The following is a 24,412-nucleotide window of genomic DNA, read 5'->3' on the forward strand; positions in this document are numbered from 1 at the left end:
ATTCATGTTCACTTTCTTTGAATGTCTGTATAATTCCTAAATGTAATCATCCAAATGCATAGAGGAGCCACGCGCCCTCTTCTGCTGCTCGATCCAACATTTCTATTAAAATGCTTCTGGTTGGCATTACAACAAATTAAACAAATAGAACAATCAACAATATCTGAAATCGTGCAGGGCATTTTACACTTAATTTTGGTTATCACTCTGGCTGCACATGTATACATAGTCAGAAGTAGGCGTACACAATTTGAATTAGAAATGCCTGCATACATTAGTTTGTATATTTTATTTGATACATTATAGAGAGTAGTTACCTATGTTTCATTGGTAATCATTCTACTTTATTAGCAAAACTAAATAATTTAATTTGTGTTAGAGTATAGCACACTATTGCTACTCTTAAGAATTTATGGGATGTTTGTGACTCTAATCACACTATCTGCTTATTCACTAAATTTGGGTGACATCAGATATATTATTATATGAGGACACCAGTTATCTTTGTTGTTTTGGACTCTAATTAAAACACAGATTACTTCGGTTACTATTCCTTCTAAAAGTCGACCAAAAATGTTGAGTAATGTTAGGAGTCCTAACTTTACTACTCCTAAATGGAGAAAAATCCTAACTTTAAGACTTTCGGTATTCACAGAAGGCATTTAGGAATACTAAAGTTAGGACTCCTAACTTCTGTGAATACCGAAATGAATAAGGGCCTTCTGTGAATACCAAAATGAGTAAGTGCCTTCTGTGAATACCAAAATAGTAGTAAGTTTAGGATTTTTTCTTAAGTTAGTTCTGTGAATCGGGCCCTAGATAATCAAAGAAAATAGATGCGGTATGTGCAAAAGCTCGCACATCCTTTGCCCCTTGTTTAACTGTTTTACTTCTAGATCAAACAACCTTTGGGTGCAGTTTGCAATGGTTTGCACCCACACACTTGTACATGGACATTGTTATTATAACTTACAGACTTGATTTGTTTCAACAGAAGCTCCACATCTTGTTCTCCACAAGAATACAACCTTCCTACAGGTACTCAAAGAAAGATGTACATTTTCCCATAACCTTTCTAATGGAATTCTGTTTTCCCTTTTTGGTTACGCCCTACAAACATAGACCTTGATGAGTGCCTCTCAGGTATTCACACCTGTTCCAGTCAAGAGTTATGTGTGAACACCTTGGGATCATTTGACTGTGTCAACAAGAGAGTGAACTGCGCAGAGGGCTTTATATACAACGACATCTATAGGCATTGTGTCGGTAAGACAATCACTTTCCGCCATGCACGACAGCGCCGCACTCCATCATGCTAAGCATTTCAACCAACTGTGCTAAAGGGCTCTATGAGCATTTCTGCTACAGCATCGCTATGCCACTGTCAGTCTCTTAGAAACATATACGCTTCATTTTCTCCTTTGGCATTAACCTCCAATTTAATGATCTTAATATGTAGTAAATCAATTTGCATTGTTTAGGCTGAAGATTGTAACAGTTGCAACAAGGAGTGATTTCTAGAATTTATGGTCTTAACTAGTGGAAAAATAGATTGCATAAAAGCCAAAACAGCACAGTTTTGAAACGTTTTTAGGAGTTTACTCTTTTAAGAGCACACATTCCAACTCACACGGTTCCACTAAGCTAAATACCACTGTAAATTGTGGCTTTCAAGCTCGTTTTGCGAGGCTTTGAACGGCTGACGTCCATTAAGGGATGAGAAGACGCCCATGAAATTGGTACCAGCCTCAGCAAGCTTTTTTTGTAGTCTTTGGAGGAGGGGTCTTGAGGGCTGTTTTGGGGCTACACAGTCCCTCTTAGGTGCGTCTTGGCACGAGGCTCCGCCCCCTCCAAGGCCCCACCCCCTCCTCACACGGTGAGATTTTTGTTCAGGTTGGCAGGTATGTAAGAGCGCCATTCGACACACCTCTGCAGAACATGAGAATGGAAATTGTTCCATTCAGTTGAACAGCTTCACAGCTATACTCTATATTTGCCCTATAGCATAAAGCTACATTATGCGGTCAATGTGGTTGATGATGCAAGGGCAAATCTCATTTGACTTTGTTTAATCTTCTGTGACTGACGTATGTTTCTTGCCAGACCTACAAGCCATGGTACTTGTACTGCAGGAAGTTGAAGCACACACTGTGTACTTACGCCTCAGGATATTTGCCAAATTGTGGGTTTTTTACACATATTTTGGGAAGGTAAAAATTCCGAAACTCTGGTTTATTATCATTTTCTAATCATTTACAACTGAATATACATAGAGGTGCATTGCTTGCTCCCTTGCAAATCATAAGCATGCCATGTTGATTTCATTGTGTAATTATGTCACTTTTGAGTGTGTCAGTGGAGCAGAAATACTGAATTTTCACCTACTCCTAATCTGTTAGAAATTCCATTTGATCAGCTGCAAATTATTGCGGCTCCGATAAGTTACTGACATATGAGAGTTTGTACATAGTATTAACTTGCCTGGATAATTTAATATTTTATTTCAGTTGCACCCTGGAATTGATTATTGGTTCCTAATCTCATAGATTTTATTTTGTTTTTGCTGGACCCACATAACCTTATGGCCAGAATAAAACAGATGCTGATCCTGCAGAAACCATTTGCAATAGGTCAAGTGAAATTTCTACAATAATAGCCTTCCTTTCTGAACATTCATGTAACGGATTTGGTTGCTTATCCTGCAACTGTTTCTATGTTTACTTTTCCAAGGCATTTGTTACCCTAAAGTGGGTCATTCATTTGTTCACGCTGGCTACTTTCAGTCTCCTCTACCCATCCAACATAAAAGTTGTGTGTAACAGTGCAAGAAATACTCACCGTAGAATATTAGAATTCTGCTTTCAGTTTTTTAGACTCATTTTTGTGCATGGTGTAGAAAAATATTTAATTAAAGTGTAAACCCACTGTTGTTGCAACAATAAATGTATAACACTGTCAGTTGTCAAAGGAGGAGACACAATAATGTGCTTAAAAGCAGATAACAAGTCAAATTGTCAACATCATAAAAATCAAATACATATTTCTGTTCTTTTCTCTTGTATCAATCTACTCCATCAATGTAAATATTTGTGTATCCACTTGTATCAATAAAATGGTTCATCCATATATCCACCTTTAATTCCGCCCATACAGGAATTTATTTCTCCATCCAGCCACACACTCATGAATCTGTTCATGTGCATTCATCTATGCCTGTTTTAACTGTATGTGCACATGCATTCGAAAGAGTGTCCCAAGATTAAAGCACACATATGTATGGTAGATTCAGTAAACAATTCATTGTAGTTGAGAGAGCCGAAGGTGTTTTAGGTATACCTGCTCAGAATAAAGAGGCAACACAACACTGCATCTAATAAGGACATTGCAGTTTTTCTGGAGAGCATTCTAGGGCCGTAGACAATTAGTTGTGCTGTGTGTATCCTCATGAAGCCTGGGAACTGACTAACCCGTGTATCTCACCAAGCATAGACACAACTTTGGAAAATCGACCTTAGTCCCAACTGATCACATCAAGAGCAGGTGTGGCATGCAACCGTACACATGCTACGTATGTCATAAAACGTATTCCAAAAACATTTCGCTGCCTATAATCATCATCATCAATACTTTATTCGGTTTAAAACAACCATAAAAGCATACAAACAAAGCATTATGAACATCCATTAATTAATTAATTGACTGTAATACATACAGAGAATTCATCATAAAATACATATTGTAATAAAAAGCTACGATGCAGATTTAAAACAATGACCCTAATAATAAAAGATTCCATTAATAAAAAGACTGGATGTAAAAAAACTCATTATTATTTCCCAACTAATTTCCTATATTTAATAACGTGAACAGGACAGCTATGTAACGTAATACACATTTGATCTGTCTGGAGCAATTTCATGTGCTCTAAGGCCTTTTTGCACATCCTGGGCCTCATTTATGAGGCTGTGCGTCACTTTTACGCCGCCGGTGCGTCACTTTTTGTGACGCACCAATGGCATAAAAAATGTGCCTTGTTGCGCCATATTTACAAAGTGACGCATCTAGGTAGATGCGTCACTTTGTAAACCCCTGCACCACATTATACCTGAGCCAGGAATAATGTATGCAAGGGGTGCGTATTGATGCAAGGAAGGGTCGTAGAAGTGACGCAGGGAAATCTATGAGATTTCACTGCGTCACTTTTAGGACGCCGTTGCGTCAAAATCTTGCACTTGCCTCACAGCAGGTGTAAGACAGACGCAGGCCCTTTTACATGGGGCTCGCCCCATGTGAAAGGACGCATTTCTGGAGTTGCGTCTCTTTTGTGACACACTCCAGCACTGCATCACTTTTGCGCTTACAGATACGTCAGAAATACTGACGTATCTGTAACTCCTTGCGACATGATGCGTCATACATTAAATATGACGCATCAGGAATGTCGCAAGGAGTGCGCACTGAGAAGTGACGCATCGCTGCTTTCACGCAGCGATGCGTCATTTCTCATAAATGCGGCCCCCTGATTTAAAAAATTCTCAAAAGTGACTTTAAAGAAACCGATTTCTTTGTTCTTTATAAAGCTCACAAAAAAGAAAATATCCATTTGGAATTATGGAGTAACTACATTACATTGGCATAGCTTCAGAACCCTCTCAGAAAAAAAATATTAGAGGGGTAGGACACGAGAAAATGGGCCAAGTCTAATCTGAATCTCAACAAAAGATATTTTTGGTGGCTAGGCACTCTCAACAGATATGGTTCGATGTTGTGTCTGGTGCACAATGGTAAGTACATCAGCAACCCCACTCTTCTTCCGCTCACCCTCCCATGTCTGCTCCACTGTATGCTCCAGTAATTAATTTTTCGCAAATAACCTGGTCTGACCATCAATAGATATCGGAATGAAAAATAGCTCTATCCTACCAATTGTGTGAAGTTGTTTTTTACATAGGTCAGTAACCTAATCTTATGAGCATTAGAAAGTAGTAAACAATAATTCATAATTCGGTTAATACCGCCTCAGGTCTTGACCAAATGGAGAGCACACTCTCACTTGAAGAAATATCAGCACTCACGTCAGGCAGGACAGTACCAGAAAATGAAGCACAAATCGCAAATGCATAGTGAAGCACCACAGAGCTTCACAGAACAAAGAACAATAGCACTAATTCCATGGTAAGAGGCAGCACAGAGGTGAAGGTCGACGATGTGTCCACATAAGTAAGACACTAACTACCAGAGCATGCTCAGAAATAGCACAACTGTTCCTGATGGGCAGGTTCTGTAGTGCTGTAGCAGTGTGCTGCCTCAGAGCATGTGGTGAGGAGGAATACTCTTAATTCCTCATTCTTTACAATTTTGCTAGATAATGCAGTGATGCATCACTTCTCACTGTGCCCTCCTTGCAACATGATGGATGCGTCATATTACTGTATGTCTCATCATGTCGCAAGTATTTTCAGATACGTCAGTATTTCTGGCGTATCTGTAGGCGCAAAAGTGACGCATTGCTGGAGAGTGTCACAAAAGTGACACATCTCCAGCAATATAGCCGCTCACATGAAGGGCCTGCGTCAGTCTTACGCCTGCTGTGAGGCAGGTGTAAGATAGTGATGCATTTGCGTCCTAGAAGTGGTGCAGTGAAATCTCATAAATTTCACTGCGTCACTTCTATGAGGTTTACTTGCATGGGAATGCCCCCCTGCATACATTATACCTGACGCAGGTATAATGTAGCGCAGGGGTTTACAAAGTGAGACATCTGCTTAGATGCGTCACTTTGTAAATAGGGCGCAACAGGGGGCATGTTTTACGCCTCTGATGCATCCCAAAAAGTGACGCAACAGCAGTGCAAAACTGTCGCAAGGCCTCATAAATAAGGCCCTCTGTACCTTTCTTTAAAATACTAATGGGCAGATTCTCAAATTGATTTGCACTTGTAAGGCTATATTACAGGCGCAAATGGCAGAATTTACAACTCCAAGGAACTCAGAAAAGATCACCTTGAAGTCTTAAATAATGTTACTTCTATGGACCGTTATCACACAACAGCATACTATTATGCAAGAATACATTCCATCCAGAGCATTTCAATGTGTGCTCAGCCTTGAAGGGTTGTGAACGCCATACAAATATGCCATTGCATGGCCATTCACTAACTCCTCTCTGAATGTTTTCCACCATGAAAATAGTTGGAGAATTACTCCTGACCAGGGCAGGAGTAAATCCCTTTACAAGGTGGGAAGAACACAACACCCAAAACTTTTTGGGGAGGGAGAGGAAAATATGTATATTTTTCTAATAGTGCCAGTGCGAAAAGTCACTTGTTTTTGACGGTTTTCAGTTGTATTCCGTGAACAGTTACGCTTTTTAGGTCTTGCGTAGGCAGCGCATGCGCTGCCTCTCCGAGGCATCATGTAATCAGTATTACTAGTGAAACTCCAACAATAGCATTTCTCTTTGTTTTGTCGCTTGCCATTGGTGAAATCTGGAATTGCTCTCCTTATCTCGCTCATTGTTGACTAGGGGTCCGATACGTCACTTCCTTTTGACTTCCATTTCTGGAGGAAGCAGCATCAACCAACTACAGTTAACTTACGCTGCAGGGCGGTATCTTTTAATTTAGGGACTTTTTTTGCCATGGCGCCTGGTTCATGCCCCTCGCTCCTTGGTTATTATACCAGCGTGCACGCCTTATGGTTAACTTTTTTTTTTACCCAGGAACGCATACCATGCTTTATAAATAACACAGGCGCACACTTTTAACAATGCGCCCGTGGCTCGCAGCCCATCACCCCCATACTGCCCCGGGCGTCATTCTTAATGTGTCAGCACAGTGCCCGCTTATACTATTACAATGGCAGTTCGCCTTTCTTTTCTTTTTTATCATCATACAGCCATGCATACGTTTTATGAAGACGGGCGCCATGCTTTGTTTCATCATGGTGCCTGTGTTTGCAGGTGGGTGCAGTGATTCACCTTCCCGTGCATGCATGATGCATGTTTATTTAAACACAGCTCATTTTCACTTTACTATGGCTGCCACCGCTTTTGTTTCCTTCCCCATGGCGCACGGGCGGCTCTGCACGTGAATTGTTACTGGAGGCTGGTCCGACCTGATCTATTGCCCCGCACAGTGTGTGCTCCACCACCCGAGACCAAGAACTCCAGCAGTTTCCTGTTTGCAACTTGAAGAACAGCGAGGGTATGTTTTTTAAGTTTCTCGCTGTTTCTTCTCTCATGCCAGTTGCTTTTTAGGAAACTGTATATTAGTTTAACAAACAACCCTTCAGCACTGCTAGGTGTAGCTCGGCTGTAGACAAAGTCGCATTACACTTTCACCATACTAAGAAAGCACATTTTTCAAGAGCACTCTTTAACCACATGCGCGCTGCTCTGATTCCGCTAGAATGCTGACTTTTTAAAAAACGCACTTTACATGACGAGCTGGGCTCGTCATCAGTGTGCGAGGAGGCTACACCATGACGAGCCCAGCTCTTCATCAGCCTCGAAGGGGTTAAATGTGCAATACAAGTCAAAGAAAGCTTCCTTTCTGCAACATAAGTCGTTTTGAAATAGTTCCATCTGGTTAGTTGTCTTGCCATTGTTTCAGCTGCACAGTTAACTTCGTACTTGAGTGCATGCCCAGGGGTCGGTGTACATGCATAAGGGAGTAGCATGAAAATGATGATCCATAAACTGCAATAGGTACTTTTGCAGGGGAGTCATCGGTCAGGAAGGCTTTTAATGAAGGCTGTTGGTTATAGTTATGCAAAATACATCTCCAACAGAATTTTACATTTCATTTTAGCGCACTATATTGATACAGTGTAAAGTGTGTCCACTTTTTTGTTTTTGGCGATGTTTACTACCCTACGAAAGGCAATCCGCCCCTAACTGGACAAATACCTCTTTGCAGCATTCTCAGGATCGACACAGGGGGCTAACATGACAGTACTTACATTTGCACAATGACGTGCCGCACCCAGATGTCAGCAGACAAATACTGGTGGGTGTCACTTTGTTTAACTTTAGGGACACAAGTCCTTAAGCACATGCCCTTGACTTGAAAAAGTTGACTGAGCAACAACTCTCATTTAATAACGAAGTAGTGCCATTAGTTTCATTCGGCAGTCTCTGCCATGATAAAATCAAAAGGTGTCAGAAACTAGTCCAGTTACAAAAAAAAAAGCATTTGCAATGCAATAGGTCTCGCATTTTCGAAACTTTGACCTATTGGCATTGTAAATGACAATCCCTTTTATTATTGCAGGTTTTTAAACACATAAATAAAAGGCATTGTCATTTACAATGCCAGTAGCTAAAAATCTCGCGAGACCTATTGCATTGCAAATGCTTGCTAAAATGGCAGCCATTATGCAAAAACACATAATCCACAAAACGTTCTAGGAGTCTATCAAGAAGCTGGGACTTGTACAGATTTCCAAGCGAAGCCTTAGAACGTTTTGTGAGTCATAAAAAGTGTTTCTTTATGCCCGTACAGGAGTGAAAAGCTCAACAAATAGTTTTACTTTTTTTGTTAATTGGGCCCTGAGTTCCTGAGCCACCAGTTACTTTCCCACACTACCACCTGCTATTCATGGTAGCCTCCACGCAACTACTCCATTCTTCTTATTAACCTCAACTTATTGATTCTATTTCCAGGTGGTAGCCACTCCTTAGTCATAGTTAGAATTCCCAAAGATAGGAATACCTCAGATTTTTGATTGGTAATAATTGTGTCACCGTTTGTTGAATCACCACGAAACTTTACAGACTTATTCTTTTTTCAAGTTTGGTTAATGATGCAAGATTTCATGGTGATTAGTTAAGGGGTGCACAATAAAAACGGGGGACGAGGGTGTCCCAAAATACATTTTTCCACCAATGTCTTTTTTTGCGTAGACTTTCCAAAATGATGTAGCAACAAAGAGGCTGAATGGATTTACATGAATTTTGGCAAGAATATAGATTATGGTGTGGAAAAGATCCATTTTATTATTTGGTCTTCATTTGTTCAGTTGTGTTCAAATAATAAAAGACAAAATCTTAGGGATATATCAGGCCACAGGACACAGCTGTACCTTCGCGGTATACCGCGGTACATAGCGATGAACAAACACAATATTATTGGTTATTGAAAGCTCTTGGAAAATAAACAGGTCATCATATTGTTTAGACCACACATTATCTTTGCTCTGTGTTTTTATGTTAAATATATCTTACTACCCTTTTCGTAATGTAGAGGAAGAACTGAGGCAGTTTAGCAAAGTCTTTAGTGTTAGGGAAAAGTGTTTTTATTGACTTATATATATTTTAAAAGGTTTAGGATGTATTACGGTACTATCACAAAGTTATTTAAAGGTACCTACTAAAATAATATAAACAATTATATGGCAGAATACAATTGGACATAATATAGGATATGTTTTATGAATAAACACATTTATATTTGTATGTCAAGCCAAGTTTTCAGGTTTGAAATGGAAAAAAAGTTTCCATAGGTTGGAAAATGAACACCATCAAGAGGATATAGTGTTGCATAGGCATATTTTATATTTGAATGAAAAATGGATGACATTTTGTGGTTGTGAAGAAATGTTGACACTGTCTTGTTCAAATCTCTTCGAGTCTTTTCAAACTTAGCGGCATTTACAGTAAACCATTTCCACTTTTCTCTCTGACAAATATATGAGAACACAAAATGTGGGTACGGAAACATAGACATTAAGATAGAAAATGTCTCCTTCATCTTACTTTCCGATCTCATTCCAGTTATGTGTCCTATATCGTTGCTACCACAGTGGATAACTATAAAGTGAGGATGGTCACGAAAAGATAGAATTCAGTTTTCACTAAGTTCGGAAAGACAAGCATTTCCCAAATAGCATACTGAGGTTTCTCTGCATCTTTGTTCGGCTGGATATGTGTACTCGTTTCTATTGATTCACTTGTCGGATCAGGAGAAAGATGACAAGACCGGAGCCGATGAGAGGTAGAAAGGACAGAAATCATCAAAAAAGACTGGAGAATAAAGAGTGGAAAAAAATATTGGTATCAGTACAACTACTGTTTTTAATCCAGTCACTAGACCAAATCCATTGTCCTTAAAAGATGTATAATACCAGTTGCTGTTGACAAATTTAAAATCATATGCATAATATCATTAAAGTGAGTTGGTATTGTGTTGGCGATGGCCTCTCAATCTCTAAAGCAGTTCTGGCTGTCTACAAATTGCATATTTCTGCTGCAGAGATCAAAGGGACTTCTTTTTGTAGTAACTCCGCAACCGACTTGCCAATTTTGTCAAAACGCCATGCCTCTCATATCAATACTAGACCAGGGGACATTTTCAATTACATGTTGAGATTTTAGGTACAGGGTTCTTCCACAACACAATATTATTTTAGAAACCGTAATCAAGTCTAATTGGCCTGGTTCAAACAACAACAAGTAACATTAGTTAGTATCAAATAGGAACCATTGTACAGTAGTTAATGGTGCGTGGGTATGGATGTAATAGGAGTAAGTGATAAAATATAGCCTAACCCTGGAATCAAAGTACTACACATTCCATGTCATCAAATGGTGTTACACAGAAGGGAGTGACCTAAGCGGTTTCTGCAGCTGCATGTGCTCATAAACACAGAGGTATCGTATTGCAAACACATGTAAGAAAAGGAAACTTCCATGAATGGAACAGATGAGAATTGTGCATTGTTTCGTACCAGCCTAAAGATTTATATTTCTGACAGTTATGAAAATAAACATTTGAGATCGGCTGAGAAATAATGATGTGCATTACTCGTGTAACAGGTAGATGGACACAAACTGAAAACGGTGCTTCTTCCACTTGCTTGATACTCAGCAAAATGTATGTGGATTCTTTGTTAGCTATTATTTTTTGTGTTAAGGCTAAATTATAAGGCTCAAAAAAGCTGTTTCGCTCAGCAGTTGCCAAGGCACAAAACATCCTGATCTGAGTGTTTGTACAGCCCAATTAAGTTGTATAATAGCTCTTAACTGAGCTTGACCATGTTGTAACAGACCCAAGTCACCCTTGAGGAAGCTGAGGACAGGATGTCGATTGGCGAGGACACTCTCTTAGAGATTGTATGCAGGCCATTGCCAATAACTTAAACAACTGTTTGTATGCTTTCTTGATCTATTTGCCTAATTCTCTCTGCAGCTTCTTGTGCTGAGTATTTATTCCATTCATTATAAATGGTATGTATTCCTGTCACTATGAATCATTTATTTCAAGTGGGACTTGGACCCAGAAGGAAATAAAAAAGGTTTTGTTCAGAAATTGTATTTCTTTAGGCATAATGTACTCCCAAAATAAGGCTTCTTTGCCTTGAATTTTTCAAAACTCATATCCTTGCATAGCACATTTCTGACTGAATTCATTTGAATATACCCATCTGTTAGTGTTGATTAGATTTGTTTTAAGTTATTGAGAAGTTTGTGAAAATAGAAAGCTGGGTAATGTGACCTATCCTCGCCCTGGAAGAAAGGAAACTTCTTCAAGACATTTGGGTGATAATTAGTAGGTGAAGCTTCAAAATGCTCCCATTGTGTGTAATTGTATATTTCCCTAGGTTAGCTAGTTCTATGTATGTAATAGTGATAATAGCAATACATTTCTTTATAATTAACCAAATTAAAATAAGGACCTTCATTATTCAAAGTGAAATATGTGATGAATCAGACATCATTCATTTTACAGCCTCTGCGTCCTAGTCATCTCAAATAGAGCCAGGAATTATTACATCATTCATTTAAACATTTAAGACATAAGGTACCTGCAATGTCTCACTTGGTCCCATAATTTGATAAGGGTCCTTTTCCCCAGCTATACCCTCAGGCACAGGATAAGCTGTGATGTTTGCAGTGCAGAAATCTCATCAAGCTTTGTGAGATGAAAGATGTGTTGTAGTTCACAAATCACAGGTTGTGCAATTGTTCTTTCAGGAACTTAATTTCCATTCAGTGAGAGTTGAACTGTGATTATCGTTGATAGCCATAAGAGGAAAAGAAATCCTCCTAGAGAGGTCCAAGCAAAGGTCCAAGGTGGAATCAAATCTCTGTCACAAAGCAAATATAAGAAGAAGCAGTCTATGGTGTAGAGTGGCTTTGGAGCCTGGTTAAAAATCTTCTGTGCAAAGTTCAGAGTCATTCTCATAAATCTATGGGCCCGATTCACAGAACTAACTTAAGACAAAATCCTAAACTTACTACCCTTTTGGTATTCATAGAAGGCACTTACTCATTTTGGTATTCACAGAAGGCACTCACTCATTGATGAGTAAGTGCCTTCTGTGAATACCAAAATTAATAACTTACTCATTTTGAGTAACTTACTCAGTTTGAGTAACTTACACATTTTGGTATTCACAGAAGGCACTTACTCATTGATGAGAAAGTGCCTTCTGTGAATACCAAAATGAGTAAGCGCCTTCTGTGAATACCAGAATGAGTAAGTGCCTTCTGTGAATACCAAAATGGTAGTAAGTTTAGGATTTTGTCTTAAGTTAGTTCTGTGAATCGGGCCCATTGTTTCTCGAAAGGCATCATTTCAATTGGTGTGGGCTCCGGGGGTACTTCATAATAAATCATGGAGTTGCATGAAACATTTACAATTGTAAAGATGCAGCAACAGATTAATCTGTGAAATTGATTGCTCTGTAGAAGGTTGGAAAGATAGTGTGCTCAATTATCCCCAGCTGGGAACTCAAACTAGTGATGTTACTACTCTCATTAAGGGGTACTTCGTTGAGAGTAGGGAGAGACTGTGAGGTTCTACTATGAATCCTTCTTGATGTCTGTGATGCCTGTTGTACAAAATCAGCCACATAGTGCTTTTTCACGTATTTCATATACACCTGTCTGTTTCTGCTTGAACCTGGCAAAGGAGGCAGTTGGTTTGCCTTTTAGACCAAGGACTGCAATAAATGTTCTGTAGGACAGTTCAAAAGCTTGTTTGTCATGGATCTTTTGTCGAACTACATTCTTTACTTTAGTGACCCCCCCCCCCGTCAGCAGCAGTTAGAACCTTCCCTTAGCTTGTATTAGGCAGCTTAGCTTTGACCTCTTGGATACTGTGTAAGACATTCAAACATTTTCCAGTCAAACCTTTTTTCATTCCCACCTTCACAAGAATATCTAGGCCAGGAATTTACATAAGAACCCCAAAAAGAGAACATTGTATGGAGTCTGCCTTTCTGCCAATACTCATTTAAGCAAGTTATTTAATGCTTTCTGAACTCAATACAGATTATGGTGCCAACTAAAACCTAAACTTAGTACCCTAGCAGTCAAGGCTTCTTTAATCATGCCAACAGCAGGCTCAACTAACCTTTTGGACACTGTTCTAAACGGATTGCTGAATTGCAGAAAAATTCCCATATCAGATACAGCCTTGGAGGCGAATGTAGAACACTTATCTGAGTGAAATATATGGGCTTCTCCCATCGCTACCAGACACTGCAAATCATTTACGACTGCTTAAGCATTTTCATTTCTGTGTGGCCTCATCCATAGGAGTTGAGAACCTGAATCAATGGCTACTAACATATAATTGTATTCGTTAATAGAATTTATTGGGCCGATTTGGTCAACATAAATTGCCCTGAATGGGATGTTGGAGATTCTGAAGGGAGTTGGCAGGGGTCTCTAAAGAAAAGATGTTTTGATTTGTTGACAAATGTCACATTTTCTAACTTAGTCTCTAGTCTGTTTATAGAAACAATGCCATCAGTACCGTTGCAGTAGCATTGCCACAGTTCTATTTACGCCAGCATGAGCAGATGCTAATTCCTCATGTGCTTCCTTGATTAAATCTAATATAACCAGAGTATTAGAATTTATTCTGTCTCCCACTCCTGGTTGAGTAGTTGAAGGAAAGTTGTTTGAATAAGGGCGTAATAATATTTAGGATGAAAGCCTGCATGAGGCTGTCTGCCTTGTTTTTGTTACAGGCAAGGTAGGAAAGGTCCAAGGATTCCAAGGCTTAAACAGCGCTTTGATAAGCTACTTTTGTAAGTGAATGGAGACACACTCGAAGCTGGGAGCAGGGACCGAACTGCGCCATCAGCTCAAAAAACTCACAGAAGAACTCTTGCTCCTCGAGTATTGAACTTTCTGTATCTTGGATATTGCCAAAATTGGAAACAGTAATAATATACGCTATATATGTGAAAATAGCCTTGAGAAAACCCCGGCGCAATTCGTCAAGAGGGGGCGAAACACGTGTCAGCTGTCCATGTTCCACTAAAAAACAATAAAGATGTTACACTGCAACCTGAAATAGTTTTGTCCTCTGTATGACGACTTGAAAGAACGGATATTAATCCTAACAAGCATATTTGTGATCCCTCATGGAGTACACACTCTCCACTTTTCAAACCTGCCTTGTTTTTGTGTATGGCTGCTAAAATAGCTGGGTCGATTTTCAACTGAGATCTGGTTAAGGCTGCTAATCTGATACTGACAGTCTGAATTCCAGCTTTGGCAGCTAAATTAGCGACAAAGTTCTCTATAGGCTGAAATCCATCATGCTTATAGGCCTCAAGACTACCTGCGTGCGGGCTTCAACAGGAGGCTAAAAGAGAAATATCTCTGGTTTCGATTGGGAATTCTTCCTGTCCTCCCATATCTAACACTGGGGAAGTTGGGATTCTCATCTAGATTTTTTCTTCCAATCTCTAGAATCCCAGGTCTGGTCAACTGAACCTTTTTCCCTGTCATAGAAGCGTAAAGGGAATATTTTCTATATCATAGTTAAAACAACTTCACAATACAAATACAAATTAGACTCAAAGGACCACTGACTATGAAGTTTTGAAGATTTATTACAAAGCCAAAAATAATTGATTATACAGACATCTCAACAAAAGATTCAAGAAATAGACTGGCACTAATACAAAAGTAATTCTACGCAAGAGTCCCAACCGACTCAGAATAAAAACCAAAGTTAGTTCAAGCAGCATTAGACATACCATAATTGACAATGTCGAAAGTCTGGACTGCATTTACAAAAAGGAAAGAATCTGGTTAGACTGTCCCTACACTAACTCTGAGGTGACATCCCTACTTAACATACCTCCCAGGCGAGAGAAAAGATGTCATCCGTAAACTTCCTAAGAAGTTCACTTACTTTCTAACTAGTAGTCTCAACAACTGAGCTCGTTCTAAGATGCTCCTTTCTGCACCTTACTCTGCCTTAAATTCACAACTATCTACATCTTGCCTTCCCCAAGCCCACTTTCTAACTCCTAGACTGCTGTCTGCTCTCTGCTCTCTACTCCGGACTGACTCTCCACCCTCGGGTGCTGTCCCTAATACAAAACTCCAAAAACAGTTGACACGCCCAGAGGTACGCCCCTCTGGCAGGTGTGGCTCTCTGGATTTTTCCAATATGGCACTTCTCCATCTATCGTCCGTTGGTGTGTCCTTGGGTCCCAGGCACCTTCTCCGCTGAATGTTGCACTCCCAAATTCTTTGGCAGCTCCTCTGCGCTTGCGCCTACTATCCTAACTTCTAAACAAAGGACTTTTCTACCTAACGAGCCTTGTGGCCTTGCACCTGCAAGTTAGAATACACAAGACCATCCTTGCAAACATTCGAAGTTACAATTTAATATTCGCTGAGGACAGCCTTTCCCAGGTGAGAGAAATCATTTCTTTTCGACTAAGGCTAACCAAAGAGAAATACAGGTAGGCCTCTACTGACTTCAGTATGTCCTAGGCCATTGCACCTTTAAATGCATTACTAACACAACATGGCATTACATTTCATCACTTTTACGTTAATTCTGCAAGAAAAATATCTTTCACATTAAACTCTATGTTAATCCACTCATTAATAAACACATGTATTATTTCATTAAGGCACATCATTGTTAACACGACATTTCGCGTATGATTATATTTCTATGTTATGCAGTATCAAGTTTTCTAATTAAGGCACTACATTAATCTATGGTTAATAAACACACCACTTCATATTGCACTGATCCCCGGCCTACTGTTACATTTCTAAACTACATTAGTAAAGGTCCTCTAAATATGTGGGTGCTGACTACTCGGGATTATAATGCACCCCTACCATTTTCAAAAAACCATGGCGCTCTCTCACCACCATGGAAGCAAACCGCAGAAACAACTGTGTGCCGCCTCTGCGAGGAAGCAGAAGAGAGCATAATGCATCTACTATGCATTTGCCACGGTCTGGACCTAGAACGACGCTTGTTCCTGAAATTTATCTTTAACACCAAGAGGATAAGAACCTGCAGGCAAGCAGTGAAGGCTTGCTTTGGTGGAGGAGACATACAGCTGGCATGCCGGTTTGTACAATTTATGGTGGCGGCAGAGGAGAAAATTAGGAGATCGGGCACACCATAAAACAGCTCTAAATTAGGGGCTTACCTTGCCTGATCCCGAGATTGGCCTCTTCTTTTTTTTTGTTTTTTACACCGGGGAAACACCTGACACAATAAAGCTTTCCTTCATCGCCTTGAAAACTATGGGGCTATGGGTCAAAAAGGACCAGTAGTATCGATATCATAAAAAATAAATGCAACTAATAATTCTGTGACTTTTAAATATAAATGCAATTCTTAAATTCTTTTAATCTATGTTTTTATATCACAACTTTCGGACTAAGGATTGACTAAAGCACACTTGTTGATATAGAAATTCTGTTGGAGGAAGGCTCATCCAATCTGAAAAGGAAAAACTGGACCAGGCCAATTCATCCCATATCTCTTTCTATCTTTATTGTTTGTAAAAATGACAAACTTTTAGTGCACTATTTTTATGAATTTGTTTTGACTTGAGCAATCTCCTTTTAGTAAAGGTTTTTCTTAACTTGTACAATAAATATTTACTTACTTACTTAGTTACTTATAGGTCAAAGTGTGCCTCACATGCACCAATGGGAGCTTATCCAGTAAGACAGTTACCTTTCCCCAGAATTGTTCATTTTAAAAAGGTTTTCCCTTTGAATCCTTGAATCTATTAACATTCCAATGTTGCAAGTCAACATTGTACCCTTGGACACAGAAGAATGAATCAGACACCATGAGTGCAAAAATTGATGAATTACCCTTCTGTAATGCAAGTACCAGGGCATCAAGATCTGTGTTGTGCAGTGCTGTCACCTATGATCTTAGTTTGGGTGTGCTGTGGATGGATTTCACAGTCTTTTACTACAATTTACACTGCTCTGCAGGATGCAGAGTACTTATGTTCCTCCACTGTTTTGCTGAAAACATGGGAGTAAATTAAGTGACGCAAGAACTTCAGTCGCTCAGCATAGTGAGGCAGAAGGTAAGTCCAAAGTTAAGGACTTCCTGCAATTATTGCAACTTTTTCAATGTATCAGGAGGTTGCAAGGTACCACACCTCAGAAAATCAGAAGACAGACCCTTGCCCTTATTAATCCTGTAACTGTGTGATGTTAATAGTATTACAGCTCTGCCTCCCCCCCCCCAGGTTCAGTGTACATCCAAATCATCATCAGTAAATTAGATATCATCAATATATGATAATATCACAATATCTGATTGTAAGATCTCCATGATATGTGCTGAGAATAAGCCTGGACTGTTCTTAGCTCATAGGCAAGTGGCAAAATGAGAACAGCACCCTATTGAAACTAAAGGCAATTAGAAACTGCCTTTCAAATGTTTAACTGGAGTTTTAGGGTCACATCCTTTTCTCTTCCCTCTGCATGCTGACTTCAGCCTTTTGTCCTGTATTAGAAAACTCGCAGAATGAGTAATCACCTTTTAAAAGTCAACCTTGACAAACCTATGGCAATAGATACTCCCTTATTCCCTGTGGGAAGTGACCATGATTACTATGGATTTCTCCCAAATAATGTAATAATGGTTCATGTATGTGTGCATATCAAAAAATACTACTCAAGGGATCCCAAAAAAATCAGGTCCCACCAATGTTGCATAAACAGCATCTTTAACTCAGCACTGCACCTTTTTTTTCACACTCACAGGTGACATGAGTGAACTTAGTTCAATGCACCACTGCTTGAATGTGAAAGACAGGTTTCTGTTGACCCGCAGAACAGCACCCAGTATATAGTTAAATCAGCATAAATGCTTTTGGTTTACTAACAGTTCCTTAACAGAGATCTAAGGACACCATGGTGATTGGAAACAAACTTATTTTGATCTCTATAATATCACACACACACAAACTGCACTAAGAAAAATAGACTTTAATGAAAACGTGTTTTTATTTCAACAGCTTTAATCTGGTGTTTACCACATTTAAAACAACCATGCAAAATATTATAATAAAGGCGCATGTGAGTGTTGTGAAAAACAAGAGTAAAATGAACATTTTTACCATAGTTAAAATGTCATCTAAAAACCTAACACCCTAAAACCTACCTCATTTGCTACACTAGGAGAGCCATGAGTAGTATAACTTGCATTTACATTTTCTTCAGGAGAATCCATGCACTGAATACCTTTTTACAGATAAGTGCTATAGTTGTGTTCCCTGTGAAAGGTAAACACGTCGCCTCAACTCCTCTCCACCCCAACTTGGGCTCGCTATCAAATATCAGTAGAAAGTGCGATACAGCAGCAACTCTGGAATTCAAGATCGTCTCAGGCAGTATCTTGCATGATAATCTGGGGCGAAGGACCTCTCCTGACAAGTGGTAAAGTGTCGGGCCTCTTATGTTATCTGAGATGGGAAATTCCAACATGCACTTAGGAAAGTCTAGTAAAGCCAATGCACATCAAGATGTTAGTGTAAGATGCATTTTTATAAACAAAAAAGGTAAAAATACAACACTTCCGACTACACTGTTTTGGCTTTCGTTCTTGTATGACCTAGAAATAGAGATAAGAAGGCATTTGTTCCAGACTGTTGTCTCATCGGGTGTCTTATCTATGCCACTGGGTGACTTTACACATTCAAGGGTTCTTGGAAAGATAAGGACAGAATACACTTGCATCAAAGGTTGATGATTCTGCAAACATTTGAGAAAATTGCTTCTTGGCCTGCTCAAAATGGAGTTGGACCCTATGGTCTTTATGTCAATACCATGGGTGGTCTTATGACCTTTGCTAAGGCCAAGAGTGAGGAGATGACATGGAGGTTCTTATGACTTTTGTTACAAATTTGCTGTGGCCAGATTTATTGATGTTAACCATCCAGTTTGTAGGAAGAGGATAAAATAGATCTGGGGAGATTAATAGGTTTGCGTAACAACCTTGGTCAAGTATGAAACAGTGTGGGAGACTAATTATGAAGCCTCTGCAGTAATTACATTTGCTCCTTATCAGACTGTTAATGATGGATTTAACTTCATGGAATGCTTGATGAAATGGAAATCTTTCTGATATTGAGGATATCTACTCACTCTGGCAGTGGCAGAAATGGTCGATTAATAAACCAAGATTCTTGGTGGAGGAGGATGAATCTAGAATATCCAGTGAATAGAATGAGGACAGGTAAGGTCATAGGGGCAGCAGCAAGTAGACAGTCTCCGGTTTAAAGATGTTAAGCATGAGTGGTATGTGTCTGTCAAATAGTATGACATTTGAATCTGAGAGTTAGAAAAGGTGGAGAAGCAGAAGGGAAGCTAAAGGAAGAGATGGTAATACCATGGAAGGTGGGAGAAAGAGAACTGTGGTCCCTTGCCTGTTTCTTTTGACAGGACTGCTGGTATTGAGACTCTGTACATTGACATCACTAACAAGCTTCTCGGTGCAAGTGTTTCCTTTTAAATATAAAACTGAAATGCTTACTATACGAGTTGCTACTGATTTTATATATGTGCATTGTATTTAATATCTAAGCTACAGACACTTATCCTGCCTAATTCTGTCGCAGGTCAGCTGGGCAGCAAAGACAGGCCTTACCTTAGAATGGCTTCTGAGCGGATAGTAGGGCAGGCCAGGGGAAGAGGATATCTCCAGTGGGCTCTAATTAGTTGCCCACAGAAATATGAATGTCGAGGTGAAACTGGGCGCTTTTCGCAGCAAACTTCGAAGATGCTGCGAGATAGGATGTCAGGGGAGACCATATATACTGATTAGTGCTGTTTTTCTAGGGACACCTGCTACCACAGTTCATTAAACTAGTTTGGTGAGATCCATTCTGTTTTACCAGCAGAGGTATCAAACACAAAGGAGATGAAGAGTCAGTGTAGGACCATTCCCACACTTTTGCTACAATGGCTATGTTTAGCAGGGTCTGCCATTGATCAGCATATTAAACTTGGAGTCTTCACACGTCATGAAGCTTACTTGCCCATGAAGGTCATGAAGCAGGCCAGGTTAGCAAGAAATAACCTGTTTTACTCTGTGTGATGATAAGGTAGATGTGCCTTCGAAGGGATTTATTCAAATATTTAATTAGATTATTTTTATAATCGCATTTCAAGGCCAGACAAATGGTTTCCTTGCTCACTAATTTCTTTCAGCAGCTAATTCCACTGCACAATTTCTTCATTTAGTGAATCAAAATCACAAGCAAAAACAATATATCAAACAGGATATGAATCATAAGTGCAAAGTCAAATAAAAAACTAGAACAGAAACGGTGTATGTAGACAAACATTCACTTTTTATCTTGAAAAATCAAATGAGGGTACTTAAAAATACAGACAATGTGACAAGAAGGTAGCAGTATAAGATTTAAAGCCTTCACTGTAACAATTGTCACCACTTTGGGTTTGCCCATTTTACTTTTCATTACTCGGTGTGAGCCACCCCGGCCCCAGAGAACTGTATATAATTCTCAGAAGGATCAGGAAACCTGATCTTGTGGCAGAAGGGACTAAATTGGCAGAAGAATGTTTGTTCTCTTCAAGTGGAACAAATCAGTAAGATTGTTTGAATCCTTAACATGCATTCTCTAGAGTGACCTACCGAGTGGTGCCAATTTGGTACCTGGTGGCTGGCAGAGGCTGTCTCAGAGAAACATTTGGGTCCTGATGTGCAAAGTATGCATATATCTAAGAGTGTGATGTATACACTAGCTATAAAGCAGTGGAGCACTTAAAGCAATGAGGGAATGTGAGAGGCACTATGGAGGGTATGACAGTGTGAGTGTGGGAATGTTGGAAGTGTGAAGCTCTATGTGACAATCTGAGAGCAGGGAACACCGCAAGGCATTGAATGTTGGCCATGGTCAACACAATACTAATTAATATTGTACAGTTTATAAATGGCTCTAAACAAGAGGGTACCAATCGCCCAGTACTGATCACTGGAGACTCGGGCAAGAATACACCAATCATTAACTCACTGTTCAGGCAAGAATCACGACAATTTAGACCACTAGCAGCACATGGTGGAAGGGTGGAGATCATTGAAGTATAGTTCACTATTGGCACATATCTTCCATTACAAGATGGAATTTCAAGATTGACTATGTTTTCATTAAGCAGAAATGATTTTGAGCCATTTTTAAGTAGAAAAAAAATCCTTTCTCGTTGAGTGGTTTCAGTAGCAAATATTGAATTCTGTGTTAGTAGTATATTAACATTTAAGTTTATGGAATTTCCCAATGCCATTTGCTAATTTCTTCTCCTGCTGATCACACAGCCTGCAGTTTAAAAAATGGTGTGCAAAATGTCTGTAATCTGCTTTAGTGTATTTATTCGAAATCTTGAGAACATTATGTGTAATTTTGTGAAATACAAATCTCTCATTTAGTATTATATTTTAGCATGAAATGTGTCCTCAATTTTTGATGCAAGGATGCATTTCACAATTAAAAAACATATTGCAATAAACACTATTGCCTTAACATCTGCTCATGTTCTGGTTGTTTGCATTGTTCTCAGGGTCCCACACTATACTTCTTTCACAAACTGTGGCATACTTACACGATGTGGTGAAATGGCATACTTTGGGAAATTTGACATAACCTGAATTTCCCAAAATTACATGAATTGCGTTGGCGTTTAAATTTCTGCCAGGCTTAATTTTAAGGATGGTAAATAGTTGGTACTTGAAACATATGGACAGCAGTAGCGGCTTGGGGAGGGAGGGCCAACGGCACCCCCTCCATGAGCCGCTACTGATGGACAGTAAAATAGTTTATTACGACACAACATTAAAAAATGAATTTGAGATGGTAAACTCTGCTCTAGTTAGTAATAAATGTATTGGTGCTGCTAAAAATATGGTATGAAGTGTACTTGATAACTATCCGCGCAGTAGTCTTTGGGACGCTTCTAGTGGAAATGTACCATGAAACCAAGCCTCATTAGTTTGGTTGGAATAACAAGCCCTAGCAATTGACCAGCACAGATCTAGACAATGTGGGTGGTCTCTCTCGCATGGAAGACTCACATGTGGTGGCCATATAGTTGGATTAGTCTCCAGTGTTTCCAACTGTCCAACTTGTGATTTCATGTTTTCCCTATATTGTTTTTATCAGCCGTATGCTAAATTTCTTACCTAACCCATGCTCATTACAAGGTCAATAAAATTGCTGCATCTAAAGAGAAGCGTAAACTAAGCTGTAAACTTGAACATTGCAATTATCATCACTGTAAGAAGCAGTAGCACTCATATTCAAATAGGTGATGTCTTGTAAAATTATCCTAAAAAATATCTTTCTTTCACTGTCTTTCGATATGATTTTCTAAATGTTACTTTGTGTTTTTATGTCAAATCCTTTTTTAGGTCTGGCTTGACACTGTAGTTATATGCAAACCCATTGTTACTAATAATTTAAAATATGTCAAGCTTCCGCTTCTCTAGGGGACTATTTCTCACTCACTTCACTAATGACTGTTTGCTGTATTTTCCCCCTCCTGTGAAGAACATCCATTGCAATGCATGATGGGCTATTTTACATTTCAAAAGTGAACTGGATCATCACACATTAAATTATTTATCTCATAGATGTATTATATACAGAAAATGATTGCTTTTTCATTTTGTTTTTCCTCTGCAGTAGGTTTTTTAAGAATGTTTTTTAAGAATGTTTTGGTCAGGTCTCAAAATGAATGCAAGATATATTGCTTTGTCGGTGCTTATTTTTAAATAGTGGCTGTATTTACACCAGAGACCTTTCCAAGAAACCAAGCAAACAAGCAACCCAGCAGCATCCATAATTGAATCGCTGGAAATGAGGTTAGGGTGGGGCTCTAGCAAAATAGCTGACTGCTTATGGGCTATTGCATCATCCACAGCTGGCAAGCAATTGTTTGAGCTGTTTCACATTTTCATAAAAACCTTTGACTTTTTTGAATTAATTTTGTATAAATGTGTCTCACGTGACTTCCTGGAAGGCTGACATGGTTTTGCCCCTCGTGGACTAAAATTAGGTACCCAAGACCGAGGTCCATGTCTAAGAACTTCTAGCACAATACCAATGGATCTGAGAGGGTTCCAGGCCTCCAAAGGGATTTGGTCTAGTGGCAAAGCTACTGACTTCGAATTCTGAGGTCTCGCTTTCAATCTGGTTTTGGCACTTTGTCAAAAATACAGTGGTTCTCGAAAAATAACTAAAAATTATGCCTTTGAAATGCAATTGGTAATTTGGGGATTGTAATTGTATAATTTAATGATGTAAATCCCAATGTGATGTAAATGAGATGGCAGTCATGATGTACAGACCTTTGGGGCTCCTAAGCTAGGTTAATCAATACTACTATGTACATACATGTCCATGTTGAGTCAACGTGTAAACATTTTCCAGTGGGCAGTACTAAATATTTTACTGATATCAGCTTCTGAAAAAAATAGTTGCACTTTTAGTTTAGCTGCCTTGGCAAACGACCAGAGTGTCTGAGATACTTTCTACCTTGCATCTTGATGATTGACTAAAGCTTAATCCGCTCTCCTTCCAGATATTAACGAATGTGTGGCAGAGCAACACACGTGTCAGAGGGGCGAGCGCTGCATCAACAGCGTGGGATCCTTCACGTGCCTGAAGGAGGTCGTCTGCGATACAGGTTACGAAAACAAGGACGACATCTGTGTGGGTAAGGACGAGTTTTCAAATGCAGTTAGTGTTTGTGTTTTTAATGCTTGCCTGTGCATAAGTCAGGTAATAATAACATTTGCACCTAGCATTGGGTGTCATTTGGGCCAGGCAATAGTCCACCAAGCCTTGTTGGACAGACTGTTAGAAATCTGTCCTCAGTACTAAGCTATTCATCTCCTGAGGTGGTCAGTGCCTTTACAATTCAAGTAGTTTGTCATTACTTGTTTTGGGGCATGTACAGCAGGTGCAGTGGCCCAGGGGTGAAGGGGTCTGTGGGGTCATTGCACCCAAAATATTGCTGTTTTACTACAAAACCAGGGGATGGTGGGTCATTTTTCTTGCTTGCACGAGTGCTCATGACACCTTCGCTATGCTGCTGTACCACTGTGAGAAGAGGTTCACCACAGGGTAGGAGACATCAAATG

At 39.5% G+C, this 24,412-nt stretch overlaps 1 protein-coding gene across 2 annotated transcripts in view; it reads left to right on the forward strand.

Moving 5' to 3' along the window:
• The window catches only part of FBLN2 (fibulin 2), a 632,659-nt gene that overhangs the window by 524,433 nt on the left and 83,814 nt on the right, over positions 1 to 24,412 (forward strand). Inside the window, exons 10-11 of one of the 2 annotated variants that reach the window (XM_086939012.1) lie at positions 1,123 to 1,266; positions 23,851 to 23,985. In XM_086939012.1, coding sequence (XP_086795138.1) covers positions 1,123 to 1,266; positions 23,851 to 23,985 — 279 coding nt within the window. The remainder of the gene's footprint in view (positions 1 to 1,122; positions 1,267 to 23,850; positions 23,986 to 24,412) is intronic. The other variant, XM_086939013.1, reaches the window with a different exon arrangement.

Source organism: Lissotriton vulgaris, chromosome 9 (assembly GCF_964263255.1).
Source record: "Lissotriton vulgaris chromosome 9, aLisVul1.2, whole genome shotgun sequence".
In the NCBI taxonomy this organism is placed as follows: domain Eukaryota; kingdom Metazoa; phylum Chordata; class Amphibia; order Caudata; family Salamandridae; genus Lissotriton; species Lissotriton vulgaris.